This window comes from Corapipo altera, unplaced genomic scaffold (genome assembly GCF_003945725.1).
Source record: "Corapipo altera isolate COAL_440 unplaced genomic scaffold, ASM394572v1 81, whole genome shotgun sequence".
Lineage (NCBI taxonomy): Eukaryota > Metazoa > Chordata > Aves > Passeriformes > Pipridae > Corapipo > Corapipo altera.
Window position 1 is genome coordinate 1,131,630 of NW_020884987.1, and position 24,755 is coordinate 1,156,384.

A 24,755-nucleotide genomic window follows, 5' to 3' on the forward strand; every position below is an offset into this window, starting at 1 on the left:
GCCCTTTTGCCTCGTTCCTCTGCAAAAGCTTATGCGGCAGCAAAAGTGCGACGAGGGTGGGATTCGAACCCACGCGTGCAGAGCACAATGGATTAGCAGTCCATCGCCTTAACCACTCGGCCACCTCGTCCCACTATGTGCCTATAAGGTGGTGGGGCTGAGCGTGGCCCCAAAATGTTGGCGAGGAGCGAGAGGGGGAGGCCGGGATGCGACAAAAACAAACAAACCAACCACGGGAAAAAAGCATTGCCCTCTCTGAGGCTCGAACTCAGGACCTTCAGATTATGAGACTGACGCGCTGCCGGCTGCGCTAAGAGGGCGGCGGTGGAGGCTGCCCCGCTGGGGCTTGCGCGAGGCGGGGCGGCAAGGGTGGGGGGGGGGGGGGAATGCTGCGGCGGCGGCGTCAGGCCGGCAGGGGGCGACACGGTCCTGCGGCGGGACGAGGTGGCCGAGTGGTTAAGGCGATGGACTGCTAATCCATTGTGCTCTGCACGCGTGGGTTCGAATCCCACCCTCGTCGCACTTTTGCTGCCGCCATGGGGGGCACTGGGGACACCGCCGAGGACACGGAGGGCGCCACCGCGTTGCATCCTGCCCAAGGGGCATGAGGTCGCTGGTGCCCTGCAGCTGCAGCACCGCCGTGTTTTGGAGACGGGGGTGATGATGGCAGGAGAAATCGAGGTAGCATCCAAGAGGGGCAGCCGAGGTCCCGGTGTGGAGTGGCTGGGAGCCTCTTATCCAGGAGTCACAGGAAAGAAAACACTCTGAAATCTTTAAAGGAGTGATTAATGCAGAAAGTGGGAGGGAAATTAATGCAGAAAGGAGGGAGCAACCGGAAAGCAAACTGGGACAAAGGAGGCATGAAACCGTGGATGGATGCCTTGAACTCTCTGGGGACTGCAGTCAGAGAAGATATGGAAGTGTTCTTCCCATCGGAGTTGTTGGTGAACGTGCTTGTTCATCTTAACTGTGGCTGGACATGTGCCCCAAGGGCTCCTACACCAGTGGTGCCAACTTCAAAGTGCAGACTCTGCACTGGTGGCCACAGTCAGTGTGTGTCCAAGGACCCTGCTCCCATGGGAAGTTCACCCCTCACCCCCATTCCCTTGTCGGTAGAGGCTCCCCAGGTAAAAGTGTTCACCCAAACCGCTCTGGGGCAGTGCTGTCATTGTGAGGGGGGGCAAATAGGGGCAGCAGGGAAGAACAGCCCCAGCAGTGCCCCCCAGCTTGGGGCAGGGAGGAAAAGCATCTCCCCCTCAGTGCCCAGGCACCACTGGGAGTCAGACCCAGGATCTCCTGTTCACTAGACAGGCACTTTGACCAGCTGAGCCCGTGCGGGGACCCCCGGGCTGGGGGCTGCTGTTCCCCCCCCCCGGGAGTGGCAAAATGGGGCTGTGATGGCCGAGGGGTGAAGGTGTTGGACTCGAAATCCAATGGGGCAGTCCCTGTGCAGGTTTGAATCCTGCTCACAGCAACAGGGTTTTAGCTGCCCCTACAGGAGTTCACCGCTGTGGGGTTTAGGGCAGCCCCCAGCCCTGTCCCTCACACTCTTCCCAGGAAGTGGCTCCTGCACCAGAGAAAATGAGGCATCGTAGGGCAGGGAGACATGGGCCACTTGACCTGGGGTCAAGGAGAATCCTCCTGTCTCAGAAGGTGGGGACCACAGACACCCAGATTGTCGGGTTGGGTTTATCTACTTTTGCCCATGGGCCAGCTGGGACCCACACCAAGCCCGTGGGCCATGAGGGAGTGCTGGGAAGCCCCATGCAGGCTTGGGGCTGTGGTTCCACCTTCAGATGTGAGAAGTCCAGGATCCAACTCCCAGAGAAGTCCTCCCTTTGGGCAGAGCCTGTCTTATTTTTCTCTGGAGGTGCAGAGCTCTTTGGGGTCATCCCCTTGTTTCCCCCCAGTCACTGCAGCTTGGAGCTGGCCAGGATGAGCTTGGGGTCTGGCATGGGGTGTGGGCACCCACTATGCACCACTGCTGTCCCCCCACTCCTGGGCCAGCTGTGACTGCAGGCAGCCCCTGGGCTTTTATGGGGGGTCTGGATGGCTTTGCCAGCCCCGCAGCCAGCAGGGAGGGATCCCTGGGGAGGCAAAAGGACATGGAGATGCTGGGGGTTGATCCCAGGGCCTCTTGCATGCAAAGCAAGCGCTCTCCCACTGAGCTACATCCCCCTGTACCTGAGCAGGATGGTGCCCAGGAGTCCCCAATGGTCCCGTGGTCCACCTGCCCCTGTGGCCACTGGGTCCAGGGAATTTATGCCACCGTGGACACCTCTAAACACTGGCCACATATCCTGGGCACACTAAGATGGATTTCCCTGTTCTAGGCTGTGCCAGGGGCAAAAGGCAGCACCAGCCACCCTCGCCGACCCCCAAAATTGTGGGGCACAGATCTGGGGGTGCAGTGGGGTGCAGCACCCTAGCTTGTTGGTCTAGGAGTATGATCCTCACTTAGGCTGTGGAGGGGTTTAACTCTTGGATGGGCTTTCCTTTTGGGCATCCATCTTCTTTGGCTGGCATGTGGGACCGTGGCATAACCAGGGCCCTGGCACAGAGGGGTGGTGCCCCTTCCTGGTTGGATGCATTCCTGTGAGCAGGATGGGCCCCCAAGGCTGGCAGTGTGTGTCCCAAGGGTGATGGCCCTGAGGGCAGAGCAGGGTGAGCAGTGGGGCAGCAGTGGGGGTGTGGGGACTGGGCCAACTCTCCCTCCCCTGCCCTTGCACAGGGGGATGTAGCTCAGCGGGAGAGCACTTGCTTTGCATGCAAGAGGCCCTGGGATCAACCCCCAGCATCTCCATGTCTTTTTCCCTCCAAGACCTACTGTAGCCCTGGGCATCCTTGGAGGATACTTCCCTGCACTGCCCGTCTTGTGGTGAGGCAACCTGGAATTTTTCCAGCCATCACTAAATATCCCTGGACGTTCCCTTTTCCCAGCCCCGGCAGGTGTGGGTACTGGGGCTGAGCAGGGCCGTGACAGCAGGCTGGGGAATATTTTCTCCCTGGAGGCAGAGCCCAGGGCAAAGTGGGGTGTCCCTGGCTGTCCTTACCAGGCAGGGGATCAGCTGTGGCTGTGATGGCCGAGTGGTGAAGGCGTTGGACTTGAAATCCAATAGGGATTCCCTGCGCAGGTTCAAATCCTGCTCACAGCAACTGGTTTTACGCAGGCCTGGATGGGGTGGGGGTCTGGGTAACCCCATCCGACAGCAGCATTGCTGGGAATTGAGGGGGCAGGTTCTGCACTGGGCACTGGCTGGCTGTGGACCTTGGGCTCAACTCCTGGCTGACACCTCCTTTTGGGCACCCACTGCCCGGCATGGCCTCTGTGGGGTTGAGGCACCGCTACCTGGCACAGAGGGCACGAGCAGCCCCCCCCTGCTTGGTGCCCGTGGGCAGAGACACACATCAGTCATGGCCAGGGCTGGTTCCCTCCTGGGTGGAGAAGGGGCTGTTGGGGCAGTGGGGGAACGGCAGTGTAGGGGGGCCCTGCTGCCACTACAGCCTCAGTGGACAGCTCTGCCATGGTGCTGGGTGCAAGAGCATCCCCCACCTTTGGGGAGACCTCCCAGAGGTAGACATGACTTTTTCATCACTGGCCTGTGGAGGAGGTGGGTTTGTGGATGGAAAAAAAAGCTGGATATGCTGGGGGTTGAACCCAGGGCCTCTTACATGCAAAGCAAGTGCTCTCCCACTGAGCTACATCTGCTGCCTGGACACCCCAAAACTTGGGGGTCCTCCTGCCCTCTGTACTCCTCTTAGCCTCATTTTAGAGTCAGGGCAGGTACGGCCCATGGCCATGTACAGGTCACATGCCCACAGCCAGGAAAGAGCAAGGATGACCTCCCAGCTGTGACCATCCATCAGGACAAATTGAACTGCCACAGGTCCCACCCCACCCCACAAAGTTCTGTGAGTTCTGTGAGTGAAGGATGGGGTTCCTGCCATCTTTCAGCACCTTGGCTCGTTGGTCTAGGGGTATGATTCTCGCTTCGGGTGCGAGAGGTCCCGGGTTCAACTCCCGGACGAGCCCTTCTTTTGGGCACCCACCTGCCTTGGGTGGCACAAGTGGTCCCCTGCTGCAGGGTGGGACCAGGGCCAGGGCAGTGAGGCTGAAACAGGGCCCAGTAAAGTGGGCATGGGCAGAGCATTTTGCATGGCCACATTCCAAAAATAGGATGGAGTCCCTTAAAAGCAGCAATGGAGATGGTGGAGTGCAGGCTGTGACTGTCTGGTTTGGAGCCCTGAGGGCAGAGCAGGGCCAGCAGTGGGGGTGAGGGAACTCAATCAGCCCTTGCACGAGAGAGGGGAGGGAGAAATGTAGCTCAGCGGGAGAGCGCTTGCTTTGCATGCAAGAGGCCCTGGGATCAACCCCCAGCATCTCCATGTCCTTTTGCCTCTCCAGATCCCCCTCTCCGCTGGCTGCGGGGCTGCCACCGGAACGCCCCGAACAATCCTAGGGTTGCCTGTGGGCACGGCCTGCCTAGGATTGCCTGCTGGCCCCCCAAGGCAGGCAGCGAGGAAATGTCTGTAGCCATTTCCCTCCCTGTCCTGCCCTCGTGTCCCTTCCTAGAGGGTGTCCCTTGGGATGAGCATCGGTGCTGAGGGGATGAGCTGGGTGGGAGGAGGGCAGTAGGAGCAACAAGGAGGGCTCGTACAGGATTTGAACCCAGAACCAGGACAATGCACTGAGGACCCCCCGGATGCTGGAGTGAGCCTCCAGAGAGAGAGACGAGACTGAGATGATCAGCTCAGGGCAGTGCAAGGGGAGCTGGCACGGCTCTGCCGGGGCAAGGGGAGGGGGCAGCATGTCCCTGTAGGGCCTGGGACCCCCAAACCCAGCTGGCATTGTTTACTGGATGTGTTGGGTTCCCTGTGCCAGGGGCTTGATCAGCACTGGGGGTGCTCCCAGCAGCAGACAGACGTGGGCTTGCAGCTGGGGTAACCCCAAACCTGGGACTGCAGTCTGGGTCATGGGGTAAGGTGTTTTTAGGGACACCCAGTGACAGGCACATGGGCACCATGGCTCAGCTGGTCAAAGCGCCTGTCTAGTAAACAGGAGATCCTGGGTTCGACTCCCAGTGGTGCCTGGGCCTGGTTGACTATTTTTCCTCCCTGTCCCAAACTGGGGGCACTCTGGGGCTCTTTGCCCTGCCCTGAGCAGTAGTGATCCCCACCCCTTTGTCCCAGGTGACCCCACTCTGGGGGTAAGAAGTTTCCTTCTGCTTCCTCTCCCTTTGGAAGCGCACAGTGGAGAGATAGCTCAAACTGCCTCCAGAATCCAGGGAGTTCAGGAAATAAAAATTCTGCCTGGACCCTCACCACCTTCCCTGTTTCTTTGCACGACTGGTGCTCAGTCATGTAGGAAAAGCGTCTGGACAGAGGCTGGGTGTGGGTGAGTGATGGAGAGGACTGGTGTACACACTTTTATGGAAAAAATAAATGCCGTGTTGCCCTTTGCCATCGTCTGAACACAGGGGGAACGTGGAGAGGGGCAAATGGGTCACAAATGCCTGCTTGCTTCCCTGTCCTGCTGTGACAGGGGCTGCCAGCGCTCTGCCTGCCCAGCCCAGCTCACCAGAGGACACCCTCAAGGGCCAGCCCCAGTTTTGCAGCCTGCGGTCAAAAAAAAGAAAAAAAAGAAAAGAAAAAGCTGCCAAAAAATCCCAGTACAGGGGACGAGGTGGCCGAGTGGTTAAGGCGATGGACTGCTAATCCATTGTGCTCTGCATGCGTGGGTTCGAATCCCACCCTCGTCGTTTCTCTCTGGACCCCTCCCCATCCAAGGCAAAACTTTTGGTGCACTGCCCGGTATCCTCCTGCTCTCTGTGTTTTGCTCTGCCGTGTTAAGTACACATCACATGTGCCTCTGGATTGCTGCTCCCACGGAGTGAACCTGCTCCTGGTTGCTCAGGGACCAGCGTTTCCCTCCTATGCAAGGGGCAGTGCTCTGGTGCAGCCCCCATCCCACTCCATTCCCTGAGCCCACCTGCCATCCCACCACCTTTTCTCCAGGAGGCAAAGCACCAAACTGTGGGCAGGGAAGGTTAGGACCTGGCATCCCTGTCGTGCCAATGGGAGCCAAAAGCCATCCTGGATGTCTTGCTGAGCCATTGCCACGTCCCAGAGGTGCTTGTTCTGAGGATGGTGTAGCTGCCACGTGTTGGTAGCTCCCTCCTGTGTCTGCAGCAGTGCTCACGGTGTAGATTCCTGGAGAGAGAAGAAGGTGAGCTGTGGCAAGATGAAGAGGAAAGAGGTAAAACCACCTCTGGGATCCCAGAGGTCTTGCAGAGAAGGAAACCCCGCATTTGGCAGAGCATGTCTGTGCTTCAGTGAACCTGGGGAAACACACTGTGCCAGCCTTGCCAGTGCCTTCCCTACTCCCTACTCCTTTCCACTGATGATGTGGCCAAGCAATGCCGTGGCTTCAAGGTAAGGTGAGGATGCTCAGGCTTAGCTGCCCACACTTTTTTGACTTTTGCTGTAACGACATTTCCTTTCCATGCCTTGGGGAGATGTGGGGACCAGCAGGGAGCTGCTTCCCCTCCGTCAGCTTCTCCCAAGCCAGAAACCAGGATCAGGCAGCAGGGAAACACCAGCCTGTCATGGTTTGAGATACCCCAAAATCCTAATTCCCTAGTCCTAGCCCCCTTCCCCATCTCAACCTAATGTGGGATGGGCTTTCCAGACAAAACACACCAGACTCAGAATGGGGGAAAGGGAATATATTACAATGATTGTACAAATAAATATCATAATACATTATACACATGATCACAACTCTCTCTACCATGACATATAGTATTTACAATGGATCAGATCTCTTCTCCCTTCCAAATAAAAGTCCAGGAGGGAAGAAGAACAGATCCCTTCCAGTCTCAAAGCAGGAGTCTCTTCTAAGGCAGCAGGTTCTTCTCATCTGTCTTCCATGCAGCAGTTGCAACTGGGTTGTTGTAGCTGGATCTCTTTTCAATACACACAAGGGGGTCTCCAAGCCCCTCAGCTCTCCTTCGACTCCAAGCGAAGGCGTCACCTGTGGACTGCCAGCAGGGACAAGACTTGCTTCACCACAGGTGTATCACGAAATGCAGAGGCATCTTCGTGAAAGTCCCTTCCTCAGAGGTTCACCCCTGAGTCAGAACATCTTGGGCAGCATTCAGTTGAAAGTCCTTGCCTCAAGAGTTCTACCAGAGCTCCTGTGCTCCGTCTCAGGCTGCCAGGCTTGTCAGCAGCAGGGGGGGAGGGGGGGCCAAGGTCAACTCCCCCCCACACACATTCCTTCTCCGTCCTGGTCCAGCTCCGGGACGCCTTTGAGCTTCTCAGCTCCTCTCTCTCTCTGGTGCTGCATGTCCAAAATTCTTCTCCTTAATAGGAGTCCATGTCCCTCCTTTCCAAGAGGGGGTCTCAAAGGAGTTTGGGGGTCTGGTACAGTTCTTACCCCCAGAACTCTGTAGCTCTGCTGCCAGCTCTTTATCACGGCTCGAGCAACTCTGAGTCTTCCTTGGTTGCATGCTGTTTACTGTTCCTTCAGTTATCTCTTGGGTCTTAGCCATAACCTCTGGATGCTGCCACCGCTTCTGCTCTGTCTCTGCTCACTCACAGTGGAAAAACATCCCCCAGCTCACAGCTACAGACACATAGTCCAGCTTAACACTGTTCCAAGTCTCTGTAGCCCCCAGCTGGGGCTGGGGGGGGGCAGAGGCCCCCCCAGAGGGCTCCTGCCCTCTCCTTGTGGCTCCTACAACATGGCCACCACTTCTACTACCAAAACTACAACTCGTCTCTTCCAGTCAGCTTGTGGAATGTTTACATTTTGCAGGAGCGTCTATTGGACAAGACTTCAAAACATCCAGGGGTTTCCACCCCTTGGGGTTTTACCATTTTTTAGCCTCTGGGGGAAAACAAGGTTTAAACCACTACACAGCCCCATCCTGTTCTGCTGCCGTGAGATGCTGTGGTGCTTGGCCAGCTCTGCCACCCCAGGGAAAGAGGGATGTCCTTGCCTGGACAGCCAGGTGCCTTGCAAGGGGTATGTGGGAGATTTCCTAGGGAAAAGGCATGGGTTTGGGTGCAGCCCTGGCGAGAGACCAACTTGCAGCTGGAGGTGGTGAAATGGGCCAGGGTGGTGGGTGCAGGCACGGCATGGGGGTTGCTGTCACAGGAAGGGATGTGGGTACTTGCACGGCAGAGGCAGCTGGGAGAGGAGCCAAAGTGGCTGGAGTAGGACACCCTTCAGCCCTGCCCTGGCACATGCATGTCCCTGCCCTGGTGAGTGGTGACGAGTCCTCCTGAAGGGAATGTGCCAGCACTGCTGATGCTGTGGAGCATCAGCCCACCCAGGGACCCGGCAATTATAGGGATCGTGTGGCGGCAGGAAACTGGATCATCTGCAGCCCCGGGACAACACCTGGCAGCCAGAGCCTGGCTCTCCCCAGTGGCACCAGCTGGGCTCTGCTCCCTGGGCTGCACACAGTGGCCCTGGAGCATCCCGAGTCTGCCCTGACAAGGACACAGGCAGCCAGAATGCCCCATGCCTGGGTCTGTCTGCATCAGGATGCTGCCTCCTGACACTGGGGTGTCCTGCTCATCCATCAGCCATCTGGGAGTGGTCCCTGCATGTCCTACTGCCAGGAAGCAAGCCCTGGGCAAGTGCCCTGGATGCAGATGTTCCTTGGAGATAGAATGCAGTGGGTCTGTTGCTACTTTAAAATGTGCCCTTGCCTTTGCCTTTCAGGAGAAATTTTGGTACAGGGGCAAGCTCCCACCCTCCAGCCAGTCTCAGAGACATCCAACCCTTGGGTTGCTGGAAATCAAAATGCAAAGTGGGGAAATTGGAGTTGCAAAGTGCTGCTGGGGCTGGTGATGGGAAGGGAAACACATGAATTATTGGTCCTGGGTCATGCTTCTTCTCATGTCCTTATCTGCAGGGAGAGGCAGGGCTGAGGTGGCCGCACATCCTGAATCCGTGCAGAAGTTAAAATGGGTCTGATGTGTTTGGTTTGGTGAAATTTTCTCAGGTTTGAGGTCCCTCCAGAGAAAGTCACATCTCAAGCAGAAAGGGCTCATTCTCTGAAATGAACAAGGGTTGGAAAAAACAGTCCTTGTTTATCTCCCAAATATCTGCTCTTTCCCCTATGGTTTTCTTTTTTTACAGTCTCATTCTTTACACAAATCTGATTATTTTAAATTCCTGACATGTGCCTTTTGTTTCCTCTGTCCCCTTTTCCAGGAAAAGGACTTGTTTCAGTTCATGGATTTGCTCACATTCAACAACATTCCCTCTCATGCCCCATTGCATTTATTCCAAGCATCGCTGCATCTCTGGATGTTATTCTGGGATGTGATGTTCCACTGTGAGCAGAACCTCAAGTACTTAAACTGGATTGCAAAATGAAGACACACAGTAAGGCTGCAATTCAGAAGATCCCAGACTGTACCTGGAAACCTGGAAGGGAGTCACCCAGGAAGGGTTGTTTTCCTGGGATCATGAGAATGCAGAGGTATTAAAAAAAAAGAAAAAAAAAAAAGAAAGATGGAAACTGATTAGTGAAGGGAAAGAAACCTTGACTGGTAGAAGAAGGGTTTAATTCTCAGGTTGTGGGTCCAAATTGATGCTCTTGTGGCATCAATTTATTATTCAAGAGTGGTGCAAGGAGCAGCAAGGGAAAGTTCAATAATAAATAAATAAACAATAAATAAACCCTCATCTTTCCCTGCTCACCAAATCAACATTTAGGAAATTATGATGAACCCACAGCCTCCCACTAGCTCCAGGAGCTGACAGATTACTTCTCTCTGAAGCATGTGTCCTCTGCTGCACCTCAGAAAAGCTGATTTCCTTTTTGCCCTTCCAGAATGATGTTAAAAACAAGCTGAGTTTGATCACAGAACCTTAGAAAGGCTTTTTTACCCTGGCAGGCAGGGCAGGGAGGAGTCACTAGGGACCATTCAGTGTGATCAACCATGTCCAAGTCATCCTAAGAACTAAAATGACCCCCCTAAACACCACAAGGCACATCTTTAACAGGATGCTGACATGCATAGTACATGTGTCCCAGTACTTTATTCCAGGGCAGAAGATGTTTGTGCCTTCATCTGGGCTCTGCTGGTGTGAAATGAAAAATGTTTTTCAAACTTTCCTTGCCCTTAGAGCCCAGTGGCTCATCCCCCTGCTTGGGACCATGTCAGTGACTCCCTCTCTCCATCATGCAGGTGATTCATGTCTAAGTGCAGGTTGGGATGTTTGGGGCTGTTTTTAGTAGTGAACAGGCTTCCAGTATAGCAACCCGGTGTCACAGCCTGTAATTAACCAGGTCTTGATGATGTCCCTCCATCATGGGGAAGCAGAGCTGTGACCTTCTAGCATATCCAAAGAGCGGGATAGAAGGGCTCTTGAAAGTCAGAGCCCATGATCACTTTGCTTTTAGAATTAGATGTGCCTTCCAAGCAGGATTCATATCCCAGGTGCAAGGAATAACTACAAAAAAAAAAAAGGCAAACCCTCTAAGTGGATCCAGAACCATAATGATTTGCTCATGCTGGGCTAACACATGTCCCTGTGTCTGCATCGGTACTATCTAGCACCCTCACCCCTGCAGCCCCTCAGTTTTCCTGCCATCCATGAGACTGCAGGATTTAACTCCAAATGGATGCTCCCTATGTTCAGTTTACGTCCCTGGTCTCACCTCAGGTGCACCAGGGAGCTGAATTGGTTGTGCTGCGAGGAAGGTGGAGATGCACCTGCCCTAATTCTGCTGAAACACTCTCCTGCCTGGTGGCATAAAGACCTAAAATGTCCTTTGGCCCTAGGAAGGAAGGTAATTAATGCCTGTAGCCCAAATCATTTCAATCTTACTCAGTATTAAATGGAAGCAAAACATGACAGATGAAAGAGGGAACTGCTTAATCAGCCAGGGGAGCTTTCCAGGAGAAAACTGCTGGTTGTTGGGAAGTTTCAGGCGGAAGGTACGCACCTGCTCCCCTGGGGGGCTGGGGCACCCTATAAAACAGTGGGGACAGTGCCCAGCCCCACCACCTGCTCCTAGCTGCCACCACTGCCGTCTCCACCTGGGTAAGTTAAAACGGGCTCCATCTCCTCCACACCAGGCTCTTGCCCGGTCCTCTACAGGAGTTCAAGGTTTGTTACCTGCCTCCCTTCCACCTGCAGAGGACATCAAGGAAGGGTGTATCTCTGCCCTAAAATGAGGACTGCAAGGGGTTGTGGGATGCAGCACTTGCAGGGTCTGCAACCATGTAGCCGGTAGCATCATGCATGATTTTCCTTGCTGAAGGAGAGGGAAAAAAATAGAATAGGACATACCCAGGCTGCAAGGATTGATGTCCCCCTGTTTATGGAAGGGCATTAAAGGTCTTTTTTATTTTGGGATGGGATAGCTTAGCTCACATTGTATTGATTTAAGTGGGCTTTGCTACAATTCGATGCATCTCAGGGAGCATCTTGCTTACTGAGGGCTCTCTGTCAGCTTGGAGCAGGAGAGGGTCTGCTCTCTGTTCTCAGTACCCGGTGACTCCAGCTTCCCCAGATCTGCAGCTCAAACCAAACTCCTCCCATTCTCCCGAGCGGGGCGGAAGGGGGGCAGGGGGGTATGCTGGCTCCTGCCCATTTGGAAAGCCTTTCTCTGGCGTTTCTAAACCATCCAAACTCACTCTCTAGTTCACTCTCGCACACCTATAATGGGAGCCGCTGCGTGAGGGCTCAGCAGGGGCGGACCAGCCTCTGCCTTGCCTTTTACAGCCTGGCTGTGGCTTTCAGGTGCACATCCTCACCGAGCCATGTCCTGCTACGACCTGTGCCTGCCCTCCTCCTGCGGTCCCCGGCCACTGGCCACCAGCTGCAACCAGCCCTGCCTCCGCCGCTGCGGGGACTCCACCGCCGTCATCCAGCCTCCCACCGTCGTGATCACCCTGCCCGGGCCCATCCTCAGCTCCTACCCGCAGAACACCGCAGTGGGCTCCACGGCGTCGGCGGCGGTCGGGAGCTACCTGCGGTGCTGCGGGATCCCCGTGTGCTCTGGCGGGGGCCGGGGGCTGGGGAAGGCGGGGTTGCTGTGCCTGGGCAGCGGGCTGTAGAGGTGTCCCCAGCGGTCACCTCCTCCTCCCACCGGTGACAGCTGCGTGGCCGCGTCGGGAGGGACAAACGAAGCGCAAGGACCAAGGCTGGGGAAGAGGACTAAGCTCCTGGGTTTCCCAGCTGCGGGGGGCACCCGCAGTTCCCCCAGGAGGACGAGAGCCTTGCGAGCTTGTCACTCCAGACCGTGCCTCTGTATACCTTTCTCTTGCAAAGTCTTACTTCATATTTCCATGTTCTATGCAGCATTTGCTGCTGGCTGGGCATAAATGCTTCTAGCAGGCTGTAGACGGCACATAATAGTCATGAGGTGGTGGGGAGGAGGAACACCTTGTAGGGATTTGGCTCATCCTGGAATGGGGTTTATCCATTTCTTTACTGAGCACTGGAAACACCTTTCTTACACTCTGAACTGATTTACTCTCCTTCCCCTTCTCATTAAAGTCATGCTTCATCATAGACTGAGTCTTCTGGTGTTACTTGTTCTGGGGTCTCAAAGGGTGACCTGCTCTGGGGGCAACTTGTTGCTGGTGGGAAGGGTTCTTTTTTGTATGAAAAGGGGGTTTCTGCTGCCCAGCTCTTCACTGTGCTGACCAGAGCATGTGGTTTGCTACAACCAGCCCGAAGGCAACTTTCTCAACCTGGAAACTTCTCCTGCCCCACGGAAACACCTGCTTGGAGGTAAGGAATTCCCACAGAAGCAGACTTAGTGCCTGTTTTCTTGAGGAGCTGGGAACATAAGGTTTGACATTTCAATATGGCATTTGCCCTGCATTTTGCAGTGATTTTTTTTTTATTTTTTTTGGCTGAGCTAAGGAGAGTGGAGGTGGGGTCTGTGAAAAAAGGTAGGAGGTGCTCCTTTGGAGCCCTGCTCACCTAATGTTTAATGGGTGACAGTGAAGAGAAAAAAAAATTCCTAAGATATATCAGGGCAAAACCAGACCTCAAGGATTAGGCTCTTCATTCTTGCTCTTTGCCACATAGTGCCCACCCTGGATGCAGGTGCACCTTGTCCTGCAGCCCGTGACCACAGTCCTGCAGCCCGTGACCACATTCCTGCAGCCACGGGTGCCTCGACTCCAGCTGGGAGCTGTGCCTCCTTGGCTCCCAGCTCAAGAACCATCCTGAGTTCATTCCACCACGTATCCCCCCCAGTCAGGATTTGCCCAGGGCAGGACCACACAGACCTGCTGATCAGGCCCTAAAATACAGGTTCCTGCAGCCAAAGGCCCTGGTGAGAAACAGGGAGCTATATACTGAGACTGGGATGAAAAATAATGCTTAGCGAGTGGAAGGGTTCACATGGAAGAAACAGCTGGGTCCTGGGATTTGGTCCCAGCATTGCCTGGTTATGGCTTTCAAAGGCAGCAAAAGTAGAAGCATTTCTAAAAAGAGGCTGGAGTGTAGCCCAGGTGGAACTCTCTGGCCATGCCTATTGAGTTTTATGTCTCCTGCTCACCTCCCATCTTTCCTCAGTTGCTTTGTGACCTTGGAGAAGACCTTCTCCCTGTGGTCACTCAGTATCCTCTCACTCCTGAAGGATGGGTACCTCCCCACCCTGGGGATGGATGAGGTGGGAAGGAGGAGGAGAAGTCATGGTTTGAGGAGGAACAAGTGGAGAATCATAGAGAGTTGCTATGGAAAAGGGAAGATTAGTGTGAAGAGCAAGTGAGTGGGACCATCCGGAGTGGAGATTTTGTCAAGGGAGATTTAAGTTGGATCTCAGGAAAAGGTTCTTCCCCCAGAGGGTGTTTGGGCACTGAACAGTCTCCCCAGGGCAGTGGTCACAGCCCCAAGACTGCCAGAGCTCAAGGAGCGTTTGGACAACACCCTCAGGCACATAGTGGGATTCTAGGGGTTGTCCTGTGCTGAGCCAGGAGTTGGACTTGAGGTTCCTCATGGGTCCCTTCCAACTCAGGATATTCTGTGATTCTATGGAAATCCCAGGCAGCATAGTGCTAGTGATAGGGACAGAAGAGTTGGTGGTGGCTGGGTCATTGATGGGTCATCCCAGCACATCAATCCATGGCTTCTCTACCATCACATGCAGATGAGAAGACAAAAATTGTGGTGTCTCACAGCAGTGGGAGAGGATGAAGAGCCAGATCCACCACCTGTGCCTTTGCTGGGTTGCAAAATGTGTATCTCAGACCAGGCACTGAGCTGAGGGCAACGCTGGGAGGGCGAGCTGGCATCAACAGGCAGCATCCCTCATCCTCCTTGCTGGAGCCAGAGCACTTGGGGACACACATCCTGGAGCCAGCCAGGTGAGAGACAGAGCCCCTGGAGCTGGGAGCCTGCAGGCACAGCAGGTGGAGATGGGACTTGTGTGGCCCAACCCTGGAAGTGTTCAAGGTCAGGATGGATGGGGCTTGGAGCAACTTGGCCTAGTGGAAGGTGTCCCTGTCCATGGCAGGGGGTTGGAATGAGATGGTCTTGTAGGTAGGTACCTTCTAAACCAAACCACTCTCTTTTTGTGAAAAATATCCTTCCTCACCCACCAAAGTCTTGCAATGCAATTTCCCACCAAAGCAGAGAGGACACCTGCTTTTCAGCTTTAGGAAGCTAAGAGAAAGTGGAGGGAGATGAGGGAAGCACTGAGGACATCCCACCCCAGGCCCCCACAGAACGAGCACAGGGCAGGGGCTTGCTGCTGTTCCTTGGGGTGCCCTCCCTGCCATGCCTGGAGAGTCAGACAGGCAATAGCTCTGACAAGGGCTTCAGCTCTTCCCCAGGGCTGGAAATCCAATAAAGCAGGAAAATAACAGGCTGCCTACATGTGTGAGTCATGGGGGAAGAAGCAGGCAAATCAAAAGGCACTGGCATCCCAGTCTGGCCCTCCTGGTGCTCCCTGTGGGAATGGGGCTCACAAGGCTTGCACCCCAGTGAGCCCGCAGCCCTGTTGGCTCCATGTCTCACCCTGACCCCAAATCATCAACAGACATTGCTCCCGGCTGTCCTACGCCCTCTTCTCCTCTGAGCTTTTGCTTTCGATGGCAGCCCCTGGGGAGACACAGGGATGAGCGCAATGAAAGCAGAGCCCAAATCCCAACAGTTTACAGGGTCCTACGAGGGAATTTGAGTTTTAAACTCAAGAATTGTTCAATTATACATTCCAGGGCTGCTAATTCATGTTTCCTGAGAGGTTTCTGCGCATTTCCCAAAGAGGAAAAGGGTGACATGGCCACTGCTGTGCGAGGTGGCTGCTGTCAGTGCTGGGTGTGTGGGGCTGAAGGAGCTGGGTATTTACAGGGGGTTACGAGACCTGGAAACCACGGGGTGCAGAGTCTCCCCTGCCCCCTTCCCCCAGCCCTCTGTGATGTGAGGGGCAGGGGGGAGGAGCAAGGCTGTGGCTGAACTATCCTCCCACGTCACCTCAGTCAGCTCAGGGGGTTTGGATGGAGGGAGTCCCTGCTCTGGCAGGGCCATGTGATGCAATCAGCACTGGAGGCTCGCTGCTGTCTGAAAGTCAGCTCTTCGCCCTGTTCTCCCTGTGAGAAGAGGGGTTCCCACCAGCTGGGGCTCCTGCAGCAGCTCGTGTTCCCACCCCAGCACAGCTATAGGCAGCCCAACCCTCAGGAACTGTGTCCTGAAAAATTCCCTGTGTCCTGCCTTGGAGCTGAACCCCAGTCCTGCCCCCTACGGCACCTGTAGGAGGCCCAGCCCCAACACCCTGCTGATCCCCATGGTTGGCAGCTCCCAGGGACTCGTAAAAAAAAACAGATGAGGGAATTTGCCAGTAACCCAGAACTCACAGCTCCTGTCCCCTGTCCCAAAGCCACACAGGACCATGTGGAATAGGTCTCTGAGGGGTGGTGGTAGGAGATGGGGGCACCCAAGAGCCTTCAGCCTGTGCTGAGCACCATGGGGGAATGGAGGACACAGGCTGAGGGCAGAGGGAATGGCTCTGCCCTGGTTTGTGTGTCTAGGGGTATGATTCTCACTTTGGTGCAGAGGTCCCAGGGTCAGCTCCAAGATGTGCCCTTCTTTTGGGCACTGGTGCCCATGGGGCTGTGACATGGGTTGGAACAGCAGTGCACAGCATAGTGGGGTTGGTCCCACATCCCAGCTGGACACATTCCTGTGGGAAGGATGGACCCTCAAGGGCCAGTAGTAAAGTGCTGCTGGAGCAAGGGTATGTAGCTCAGCAGGAGAGTGCTTGCTTTGCATGCAAGAGGCCCTGGGATCAACCCCCAGCATCTCCATGTCTTTTTGCTACCCCCAGACCCCTCCCTGCTGGCTGCAGGGCTGCCAGAGCCCCCCCGAACAGCCCTGGGGCTGCCTCCTGGCATGGCTGGTGTAGAAATGCTTCCTCAAGGTGGTGGATGTGCTGTGGAAAACCTCAGCCTCAGCTATATCCCTAAATTCAAAATGTGTGGGATAGAGGGGCTGGGGATGAAAAAGGAGTGCAGTACACCAGCTTGTGGGGTGTAGGGATAGGTTTCTCATTCTTGGATGCAAGAGACCCTGAGTTCAACTCCTGGATAAGCACTCCTTTGGATACCACCCATCCTTTAGATACAACCCCTCCTTTTGAGGGCATCCCCTGCTTTGGATAAAGCCCCGGCTTTGGAGATAGCCCTTCCTTTTGGGACAACCCCTCCTTAGGGGACTCCACCCCTGCTGCTCTCCGATGACCAGTACGGGAGGACCAGTCCTTGCCTCTCCAAGCTGCCCGCGAACAGCATCCCGTGGGGTGGTCATTCAGTAGATGGAATTTTTTTCATGAGGGGACACGACCCCTGCAGTGTCACTGAGTACATTTCCTCTCCCACACACTGACAGGAAGGGGATGTAGCTCAGTGGGAGAGCGCTTGCTTCGCATGTAAGAGGTCCTGGGTTCAATCCCCAGCATCTCCATTTTGGGTTTTTTTTTGTTGTTGTTTTTTGGTGGTTTTTTTCCCCCACAGTCCCAACGCAGTTCCTCCAGGCGACAGCGACGATAAACTCCACTTTTACATCGGGAAAAAGCTTTCCCGAAGGGGATCCCCCAGCACCACGGCAGCGCTGCCCGCCTGTGGCCGCGACGGCAAGTACGGACCCCACCCATGCTCTGCCGTCCCTCCACTGCCCCGACAGCCCTCTTTACCCACCCGGGAGGGGACCGGCCGGCCCTGTGCCACCCGTGCGCCCTGTGCCACCCGTGTGCCCTGTGCCACCCGTGCGCCCTGTGCCAGGCAGCGTCGCCCCATCCGTCCCCCGAACCCAGTGCTGGGAGCCAAAAAGAGAAGGGCTCGTCCGGGAGTTGAACCCGGGATCTCTCGCACCCTAAGCGAGAATCATACCCCTAGACCAACGAGCCGGGGTGCGCGGGCATGGCTGCTCCCGGGGACCCCCAAGCCAGGGGACCCGCTCAGTGGGGCCGGGGGAGCAGAGCGGGGCCCACTGAGCCCCACCGAGCGGCCCCCGGCTCGGGGGCTGCCCCCGGCGGTACAGCCCCGACACTTCCCCGCTCGCCAGGACAACGGGGCACACAGGGGGCAGCGGGGGTGGCCGGGACGGGGGCTGCTGTGTGTCACACCCCCCCCCCGGGAACGGCGAAATGGAGCTGTGATGGCCGAGGGGTGAAGGCGTTGGACTCGAAATCCAATAGGGAATTCCCTGCGCAGGTTCGAATCCTGCTCACAGCGTCAGGGTTTTTAGCCAACGCCCTGATACTACCCACGGTGGGGGTCCGGCGGTGCTCGCACTTGGGTGGGGGTTCCCGGGAGGAGGGTCATTAGTGCCCGGAGCACTCCCAGCCTCATCCCGACTCCCCCCTCCTCTCTGGAGAGCAGCTGAAGGCCCGACAATGCCTCAGGCAGGGACTGTGATGGCAGCACCGTGGCACAGACACACCCGGGATTCTCTGGATATTGCAGACCCGGGAGAGGTAGTGAGAGGCAGCTTTTTCCCGGGCTGAATGGATTCCCTGGGTGGATTCCCTGTCCCACATCCTTGAGAGAGCAGTGCACCCCGGCTCGTTTGCCCTGCTCCCGGATGTGTTTTTGGGCACCAGCCACCCTCCTCCTTCCCAGCTGCTCTCCCCAGCACCGATATTCGTCCTGAGCCACGTGGCAAAGCAAAAGAGAGAGCGCCCTTGCCCTGCAAAGCCCTCCCCTGTTGCCAGACAGGGGAGGGAAAGAGCCGCAGGAATTTCTACACAACTTTGGGGTGCCAGGAGGTAGCCCCAGAAGTGTTCTGGCGATCTCTGGCAGCCCCGCAGCCAGCGGAGAGGGGGATCTGGAGAGGCAAAAGGACATGGAGATGCTGGGGGTTGATCCCAGGGCCTCTTGCATGCAAAGCAAGCGCTCTCCCGCTGAGCTACATCCCCCTGGCGCGGGCTCTGCCGCGGCGTTGTCCCCAGTCCGAACAAATGCCTGTGTCAGCCGCCTTCCCCAGCCCCTCAGGCTGGGGAAAGGGGGTTCAGGGCTTTGTAGGCTCTGGGTGTCCCTGAGGTGCCAGCGGGCTGTGAAGGGAGTGAGAAGAGGGGGAAGGGCTGTCAAGTATCGCCGGGTGCGGTTTTGTGGCTAGAGCCCCCGGGCAGAGGTGGGCGGTGGGTCTGCGATGGTACCTAATTCTGCCCCTGAGTGTCCCATGCCTTGAGAGTCGGTTGCGGGCGGTGGTGTGGGCAAAAGAAGGGCTCGTCCGGGAGTTGAACCCGGGACCTCTCGCACCCTAAGCGAGAATCATACCCCTAGACCAACGAGCCGAGGTGCGCGAGTGATTTTGCCCCCCTCCCTCTGTGTGGGGAGACTGCGGCCACGTCCCCGCTCGCCAGGACAACGGAGCACACCGGGGACAGCGGGGGTGGCTGGGCTGGGGGCCACATGTCCCAACCCCACTCCTCTCACCACCTTCCCCCCCCCCCGGGTAAGGGAGGCTGTGATGGCCGTGGGGTGAAGGCGTTGGACTCGAAATCCAATACGGATTCCCTGCACAGGTTTAAATCCTGCTTACAGCGACACACTGGGAGTCCCGGGGGTTCTGCCAAGAGCTCTCCCTTTGCTAGAAGTGCTCCTGTTGCAGTGCCTGTCCCATCCGATAGTCGCATCATGTTCCTGAATTCAGCAGATCTTTTTCTTCATGTGGCATCACCTTCTTGTCACAATTAATTGGTGCGAGTAAGTCATTAGTGCCGTTGGCTGGCCCTGGTGCTCACGCAAAGCCCTTGTGCCTGGAGCTGCTCCAGGCAGAGCAGGTCCAGTACCATGGTGTTTATCCAAGCCCCTTTCTGTCCCCTGGCCACAGATCAATGCAGTTAATGAGAAACCCCAGCTTGGGAAAGAAGCTGCACGTTGGGTGCTTAGAGGCTTTTGCTCTGCAGTGGGACAGGAAAGGGCAGGAAACCCACAGGGTGTGAAGAGCTGAGCCGGGGGCTGCAGGGTGCAGGCAGATCCTGGGACCATGGCGAAGCTGGTGGAGTGCGTCCCCAACTTCTCAGAGGGGAATAACAAAGAGGTGAGGGAGTGCATGAAAGCGCTGAGGGGTGGGTGTTGCTGGGGTGCTGATGGCTGCGTTTTCCCTCCACAGAGCAGTACCCACTACCAGACTCTGCCGTGCCTCCTTTGAAGTGCTGTGCACCTTTCACTGCCTGGCTAGTGCCAAAAATGCCTAAATGCAACCTTCACTTCCTTTTGGCACCTCAGTGAGAAGTAGGGGCTCAGACCTCCCTCCGCTGCCTGCTGGTTGCTGTAGCACCAGGTTTCGGGGTGGTCTGGGACACCCCCATAGAGAAATATCTCTTGCAGTTGTTATGCCAAAGGACTCTGTCCAGGTTAATGGAATCTGTCCTGGGCATTTGCCCTCAGCTGAACTTTGGCCCTGCCAGGGGCAGGGGAGTTCAGCAAACCCAAAAAGGCTGTAAAAACACAGCTTCCCCCAGGGAACAGGTTTTGCAGAGCCAAGTCTTTTTGGAAGCTGGCTGGAGACTGTATCCTCAGGAACAGTGATTTGTGATGCTGTTCTATGACATGCAGCAGCAGTCAGGTGTCTCTCCCCCACCACAGCAAGTTTGGGGCTCACTGGGAGCCAGGGGTACCCCAAACCCCCCGGGTGGGACGCTCGCTTATGCTTTTGGATTCTGCACCCTCTGCAGCACAGGGCTGATGGTCCCCACTGATCCTCCTCAAACCCTGCACCAGTGGGAAGGGGGAGAGCTGAGAAGGGATGTCTCCTCCCTTGGAAAGCTGCAGCTGTGGTGGGGACCCAGCCAGCTCAGCCACTGTCCGGCAGGTGATCGATGCGCTGGGACAGGCCATCTCCCGGACACCGGGCTGTGTGCTGCTGGACGTGGATGCAGGCACTTCCACCAACCGCACCGTCTACACCTTTGTGGGGTCCCCTGAGGCAGTCGTGGAAGGGGCGCTGAGCGCGGCCCGAGTGGCTGGGCAGCTTATTGACATGAGCCGACACACGGGTGAGCTTGGGGGCGATGCAGGAGCTGCTCTGGCACGGAGCATCCCAGCTGCTGGTGACCATGCATGGCACATCGCCCCACCCTCAGTAAGAAGTGCTGCTGGGATAGATGGTGGTGGGAACAAAGCTCTTGCTCATCCTCCCAGTCCAGAGAGGTTGAGTGCCTCCTGTCCCTGGGCTGGATAGACATTACTGCCACAAACACAACATATCCAGAGGATGGTTGGGCACTGGAACAGGCTGCTCAGGGCAGTGGTCACAGCCCCAAGTTTGCCAGAGTTCAAGGAGAGTTCGGATGATGCTCTCAGGTACATGTTGGTGGTGTTGGGGTATCCTGTGCAGGGCCAGGGGTTGAACTTCATGATCCTTGTGAGTCCCTTCTGACTCAGGTTATTCTGTGATTCTGTGATTTCCTCACAACAATGGTGTTCAGTCTGTAATAGTCTGGGAAAGGACCATTCTCCCTCCTTGTCTATTCACTCTTCCCAACTCCCATCCCTATATCTGCCCTGCCACCAGGTGAACACCCTCGGATGGGGGCCCTGGACGTCTGCCCCTTCGTGCCAGTGATCAATGTCAGCATGGAGGAGTGTGTCACCTGCGCCCACATCTTCGGGCAGCGCTTGGCAGAGGAGCTGGGAGTACCTGGTGAGTGGGGGACGGAACCTCTTCTCCTTCCATTCTACTCTGCATGATTCCAGGGGCTGGAGGAAGTGCCAGCCCGTGCCTGGTGGTGCTCAGCCCGGGCTCTGTCTTGCAGTTTACCTGTACGGAGCGGCGGCACGGGAGGAGAGCAGGAAGGACCTGCCCTCCATCCGTGCCGGGGAGTACGAGGCACTCCCCGAGAAGGTGAGCCTGGCGGCACCCAGTTGAGTGGCACAGATCGGGCAGAGCTGAGCTGTACGTCTCTGGCTTCGGGGAGAGTGCTGGGGGCTGGCATAGTCCCTTTGCACCAAGAGGAGCTGGGGACACATTCTGAGTGGTGCTGAACATGAAGGTGGTCATGGCAGATTCCGTCTGGGAAGGGAGAGGCCATCCCTGGGCGGGTGGCTCGTGCTGCTCAGCGGTGCCAGCCCACACGTTCTCCTCCCTCCTCCTCAGCTTGCAAAACCAGAGTGGGCTCCTGATTTCGGGCCCCCAACCTTTGTCCCCCGGTGGGGGGCCACAGTGACAGGTGCCCGGACCTTCCTTATCGCGTACAACATCAACCTGCTGTGCACCAAGGAGCTGGCTCACCGCATTGCCCTCAACATCCGCGAGCAGGGGCGCGGCCCCGACCAGGTACACCCGTGCCAGTGGCATGCCAGGAGCAGACCCATGTGGCCCCTTGCCTCCTGGGCCATGCCCTGAATGTGGCAGTTGTTGGCAGCCTGGGCGCTTGAAGAAGGTGCAGGGTATCGGCTGGTATTTGGAGGAGGAGAATATAGCCCAGGTCTCAACAAACCTGCTGGACTTTGAGACCACGCCACTCCATGCTGTCTATGAGGAGGTCTGCCAGGACGCGGAGGTGGGTGGTGTGGGAGGCTTGTTCCAGTGGGGGCTTCACAGAGGATGTCTCCCTCCAAGTTTTTCTCCCTGTCCCCAGGTCCGGCTCTGCTTTAGTTCATGCTTAGCTCAGCCATAGTGCTGAATGGCACGAAACCCCCAAAAGCTCAGCGACTTGCTGCTAGCCCCCAGCTCCTCCATTGAAGGCTTTTCCATGAGCTACCCATGTCCTGAGAAGGGATGAGGACCACCAGGCTGGGGTCATAGCAGCAGCAGGGCTCTAGGGATGGTCACATTTCTTGTGTTCTTTGCAGGCATTGAATCTTCCTGTGGTGGGATCCCAGCTGGTGGGACTCATTCCCAAGAAGGCCATGCTGAATGCAGCTGAGTTTTACATCAAGAAGGAAAAACTCTTCATCCTGGAGGAAGAACAGAAGATCAGGCTGGTAACATGACTCCTCCTGGTACCAACACAAGGGTGGCATCATGAGAGAGACACATCCACTCCCCCAGCCTCCCAAAGCGGCACTGAGCAGAGATTTGGGACGACTCAGGCCCCAGGCTTGACAGTTGTCTTCAGGGAGGTTTTTGTGGGGGGACAGTGAGTGAGACAAGTTGCTTTATTGTTCTGAGGATGCTGAAATGCTCAGGGAGCAGGGACCCCAACCCATGAGGACAGAGTGTGGGGAGCATCTGCCCATCTTGCCTGCCTGGAGACCAGGAGGGGAAGGAGGTGTCCCCAGAGCTCAAGGACAGTATGTGGCATTATGGAAAGCTGTCCTAGGACAAGCATAAGCAGGAAATGAGGAGACAGGGCTCTGCTATTCCACTGCAGGAGGGAGGGACTTTTCCAGCCTATGGGAAATGTGCTAGATAAGAGCAAGTTAATGATTAATCAGTACAGTTTCCAGTCACTGTAGGTGACCACATGCCTCCCCCATGTCTGGGATGGGACACAGGGTGGTGGTGCCAGCTGTCCTCTCTCTGGGTGGTGGCCAAAATAACTCTGTCCTAATGCTGACTCACCCGTGGTTAATTAGCAGTAGGGAAAGAGGCTGCAGCAGGACGGGGCTGACACAACTGTGCTGCTCCTTGCAGGTGGTCAGTCGGCTGGGCCTGGACTCCCTGTCTCCGTTTCATCCCCGGGAGCGCATCATTGAGTAGGGACCCCCATCTTGCTTCGTATCATGGTGCCCATCCCTGCCTGGATGGGGGGATCCTGCTGCCTCTGTCTTGCACTCGGCCTGTTTTGCGAGCATTGGTCACCCCCAGGGGACTTCTCTGCTGGATGTTGTGTAGGCGTGCCCTGGTCCCTGCTCCCAAATGCTGCTGGTTGTGAATGTGGAGTGAGGGAACTCCAGGTCACTTGAGCAGGCAGTGGGAGCAGGTCTTGTAACCAAATTGGAATGTTAAATTCCCTCGTCCATCCCCATGCCAACTTTCACTGCCTCTGGCTCACCCGCTGCCCTCTGAGGAGAAATGCTGTGCGGCAGCAGACGGTGTGAAACACGTGTCTGAGGGGTGAAAGGAAGGGAAATCCACCCATGAGGTGAAGTACTTGTTGTCCCCCCTAGGACCTGGCTGCAGGTGTTTCTGTCCCACAAAACTCCATTTGCATGAGCCCACCAGAGCAGCCCCCCACACCACCAGGACATGTGTTCCCCAGCTGTCCCCATGGGGTTCCCAGTCCTCTCCCTGACCTTCATGCTGGGTTTTTTTGGGTTAGCCACCTTCTCATTCATGAGGTCAATGACAATCTGTCAGAGAGGGCAGTGCCGGGTGAGGAGGGTAGTGGTGGTGTCCCTGCATCTGGGGGGCTCTAAACCCTGGGGCTGCTGTGCCGCAGGTACCTGGTGGAGGCAGGAGAGGTGGACGGGGGGTTGGTGTCCAAGCCCCTGGGCACCTTCGTGCGGGCAGTCGGTGGGAGGTCGGCATCGCCGGGAGGAGGCTCCGTGTCTGCAGCTGCAGGTGCCCTGGTACGTTCCTCACACTGAGTGGGAGTCCTGGGGGCCCACTTGGTGTGTGGAGCCCCTGAGGGGGGCCGGCATGGTGGTGGCAGTGGGCACTATGTCCTGCTGGAGGATTTCCCCCACATGCCCTCGCAGGGAGCAGCGCTGGGCAGCATGGTGGGGCTGATGAGCTACGGGAAGCGGCAGTTTGAGGACCTGGACCCCATCATGAGGAAGCTGATCCCCCCGTTCCACCAGGCCATGGATGAGCTGGTGGCAATGGTGGATGCTGACTCCCGTGCCTTCAGCAGCTACATGGTGAGATCCCGCTAGAGGCAGACATCCTGCAGGGAATTGCCGGGGGGGGGGGGGCTTTCCAGCTGGAAGGAGGACTGGGATCGCTGCGCTCTGGTATCCTTAGCAGCAGGGTTGTGACCTTGGAATCATAAAATTATTAAGGTTGGAAAAAACCTCCAAGGTCATCAAGTCCAACCTTCTACTGAGTGCACCCATGGCCACTAAACCATGTGGCAAAATGCCACGTCTACTCTTTTTTTTAACACATCCAGTGATGCTAAAGCCAGGCCCAGGGGAAGGGTCATCATCACATAAAGGAGGTTTGCAAGAGTACGGGAGCTCTGGGGTGTGCCCTAGCCCCTGATGCAAGGCATGGCCTTGGTGACAGCAGCTAACCTGCTTTTCTTTACCTGCAGGAAGCCATGAAGCTGCCAAAAAGCACCCCTGAAGAACGGGAGAGGTGAACTGGGCTGGTGGGCACTGTCAGACTGGGGGAGCACAGGCACCCAGCACTGAGCCAGGGCTGTCCTCCCTCCCAG

The 24,755-nt window shown here is 56.5% G+C and overlaps 2 protein-coding genes and 15 non-coding genes across 19 annotated transcripts; 11 read left to right on the plus strand and 6 right to left on the minus strand.

Moving 5' to 3' along the window:
* Positions 1–48: 48 nt before the first annotated feature.
* Positions 49–130, minus strand: TRNAS-GCU. The gene has a single exon. It is a non-coding gene; the product is annotated as a tRNA-Ser (tRNA).
* A 117-nt stretch (positions 131–247) lies between these two features.
* On the minus strand, positions 248–320 carry TRNAM-CAU. Its single transcript has one exon. It is a non-coding gene; the product is annotated as a tRNA-Met (tRNA).
* Positions 321–438: 118 nt separating this feature from the next.
* TRNAS-GCU lies at positions 439–520 on the plus strand. Its single transcript has one exon. It is a non-coding gene; the product is annotated as a tRNA-Ser (tRNA).
* Positions 521–1,391: 871 nt separating this feature from the next.
* On the plus strand, positions 1,392–1,474 carry TRNAS-CGA. The gene has a single exon. It is a non-coding gene; the product is annotated as a tRNA-Ser (tRNA).
* Positions 1,475–2,106: 632 nt separating this feature from the next.
* TRNAA-UGC lies at positions 2,107–2,178 on the minus strand. The gene has a single exon. It is a non-coding gene; the product is annotated as a tRNA-Ala (tRNA).
* Positions 2,179–2,731: 553 nt separating this feature from the next.
* TRNAA-UGC lies at positions 2,732–2,803 on the plus strand. The gene has a single exon. It is a non-coding gene; the product is annotated as a tRNA-Ala (tRNA).
* Positions 2,804–3,073: 270 nt separating this feature from the next.
* Positions 3,074–3,155, plus strand: TRNAS-UGA. The gene has a single exon. It is a non-coding gene; the product is annotated as a tRNA-Ser (tRNA).
* An 806-nt stretch (positions 3,156–3,961) lies between these two features.
* TRNAP-CGG lies at positions 3,962–4,033 on the plus strand. Its single transcript has one exon. It is a non-coding gene; the product is annotated as a tRNA-Pro (tRNA).
* A 983-nt stretch (positions 4,034–5,016) lies between these two features.
* On the plus strand, positions 5,017–5,090 carry TRNAT-AGU. Its single transcript has one exon. It is a non-coding gene; the product is annotated as a tRNA-Thr (tRNA).
* A 587-nt stretch (positions 5,091–5,677) lies between these two features.
* TRNAS-GCU lies at positions 5,678–5,759 on the plus strand. The gene has a single exon. It is a non-coding gene; the product is annotated as a tRNA-Ser (tRNA).
* A 6,034-nt stretch (positions 5,760–11,793) lies between these two features.
* Positions 11,794–12,090, plus strand: LOC113958123 (beta-keratin-related protein-like). Its single transcript, XM_027666239.1, has one exon. It carries the CDS (start codon positions 11,794–11,796, stop codon positions 12,088–12,090), a length of 297 nt encoding a protein of 98 aa, XP_027522040.1.
* A 4,786-nt stretch (positions 12,091–16,876) lies between these two features.
* Positions 16,877–16,948, plus strand: TRNAA-CGC. The gene has a single exon. It is a non-coding gene; the product is annotated as a tRNA-Ala (tRNA).
* A 370-nt stretch (positions 16,949–17,318) lies between these two features.
* On the minus strand, positions 17,319–17,390 carry TRNAP-AGG. Its single transcript has one exon. It is a non-coding gene; the product is annotated as a tRNA-Pro (tRNA).
* A 245-nt stretch (positions 17,391–17,635) lies between these two features.
* Positions 17,636–17,718, plus strand: TRNAS-CGA. Its single transcript has one exon. It is a non-coding gene; the product is annotated as a tRNA-Ser (tRNA).
* A 611-nt stretch (positions 17,719–18,329) lies between these two features.
* Positions 18,330–18,401, minus strand: TRNAA-UGC. The gene has a single exon. It is a non-coding gene; the product is annotated as a tRNA-Ala (tRNA).
* A 306-nt stretch (positions 18,402–18,707) lies between these two features.
* Positions 18,708–18,779, minus strand: TRNAP-AGG. The gene has a single exon. It is a non-coding gene; the product is annotated as a tRNA-Pro (tRNA).
* Positions 18,780–19,071: 292 nt separating this feature from the next.
* Positions 19,072–24,748, plus strand: FTCD (formimidoyltransferase cyclodeaminase). Of its 3 annotated transcripts, XM_027666200.1 has the most exons (12): positions 19,075–19,191; positions 19,319–19,528; positions 20,303–20,486; positions 21,005–21,133; positions 21,246–21,334; positions 21,587–21,766; positions 21,855–21,992; positions 22,285–22,416; positions 23,069–23,130; positions 23,817–23,946; positions 24,076–24,237; positions 24,633–24,748. In XM_027666200.1, exons 2-12 carry the CDS (start codon positions 19,475–19,477, stop codon positions 24,678–24,680), a joined length of 1,308 nt encoding a protein of 435 aa, XP_027522001.1. In that variant the 5' UTR covers positions 19,075–19,191; positions 19,319–19,474; the 3' UTR covers positions 24,681–24,748. The 3 variants fall into 3 exon arrangements, with proteins under 3 accessions (XP_027522003.1, XP_027522001.1, XP_027522002.1); XM_027666202.1 differs by lacking the exons at positions 23,069–23,130; positions 24,633–24,748 and having other exon boundaries at positions 19,072–19,191; XM_027666201.1 differs by lacking the exons at positions 19,075–19,191; positions 19,319–19,528 and having other exon boundaries at positions 20,461–20,572.
* The last annotated feature ends 7 nt before the right edge of the window (positions 24,749–24,755 follow it).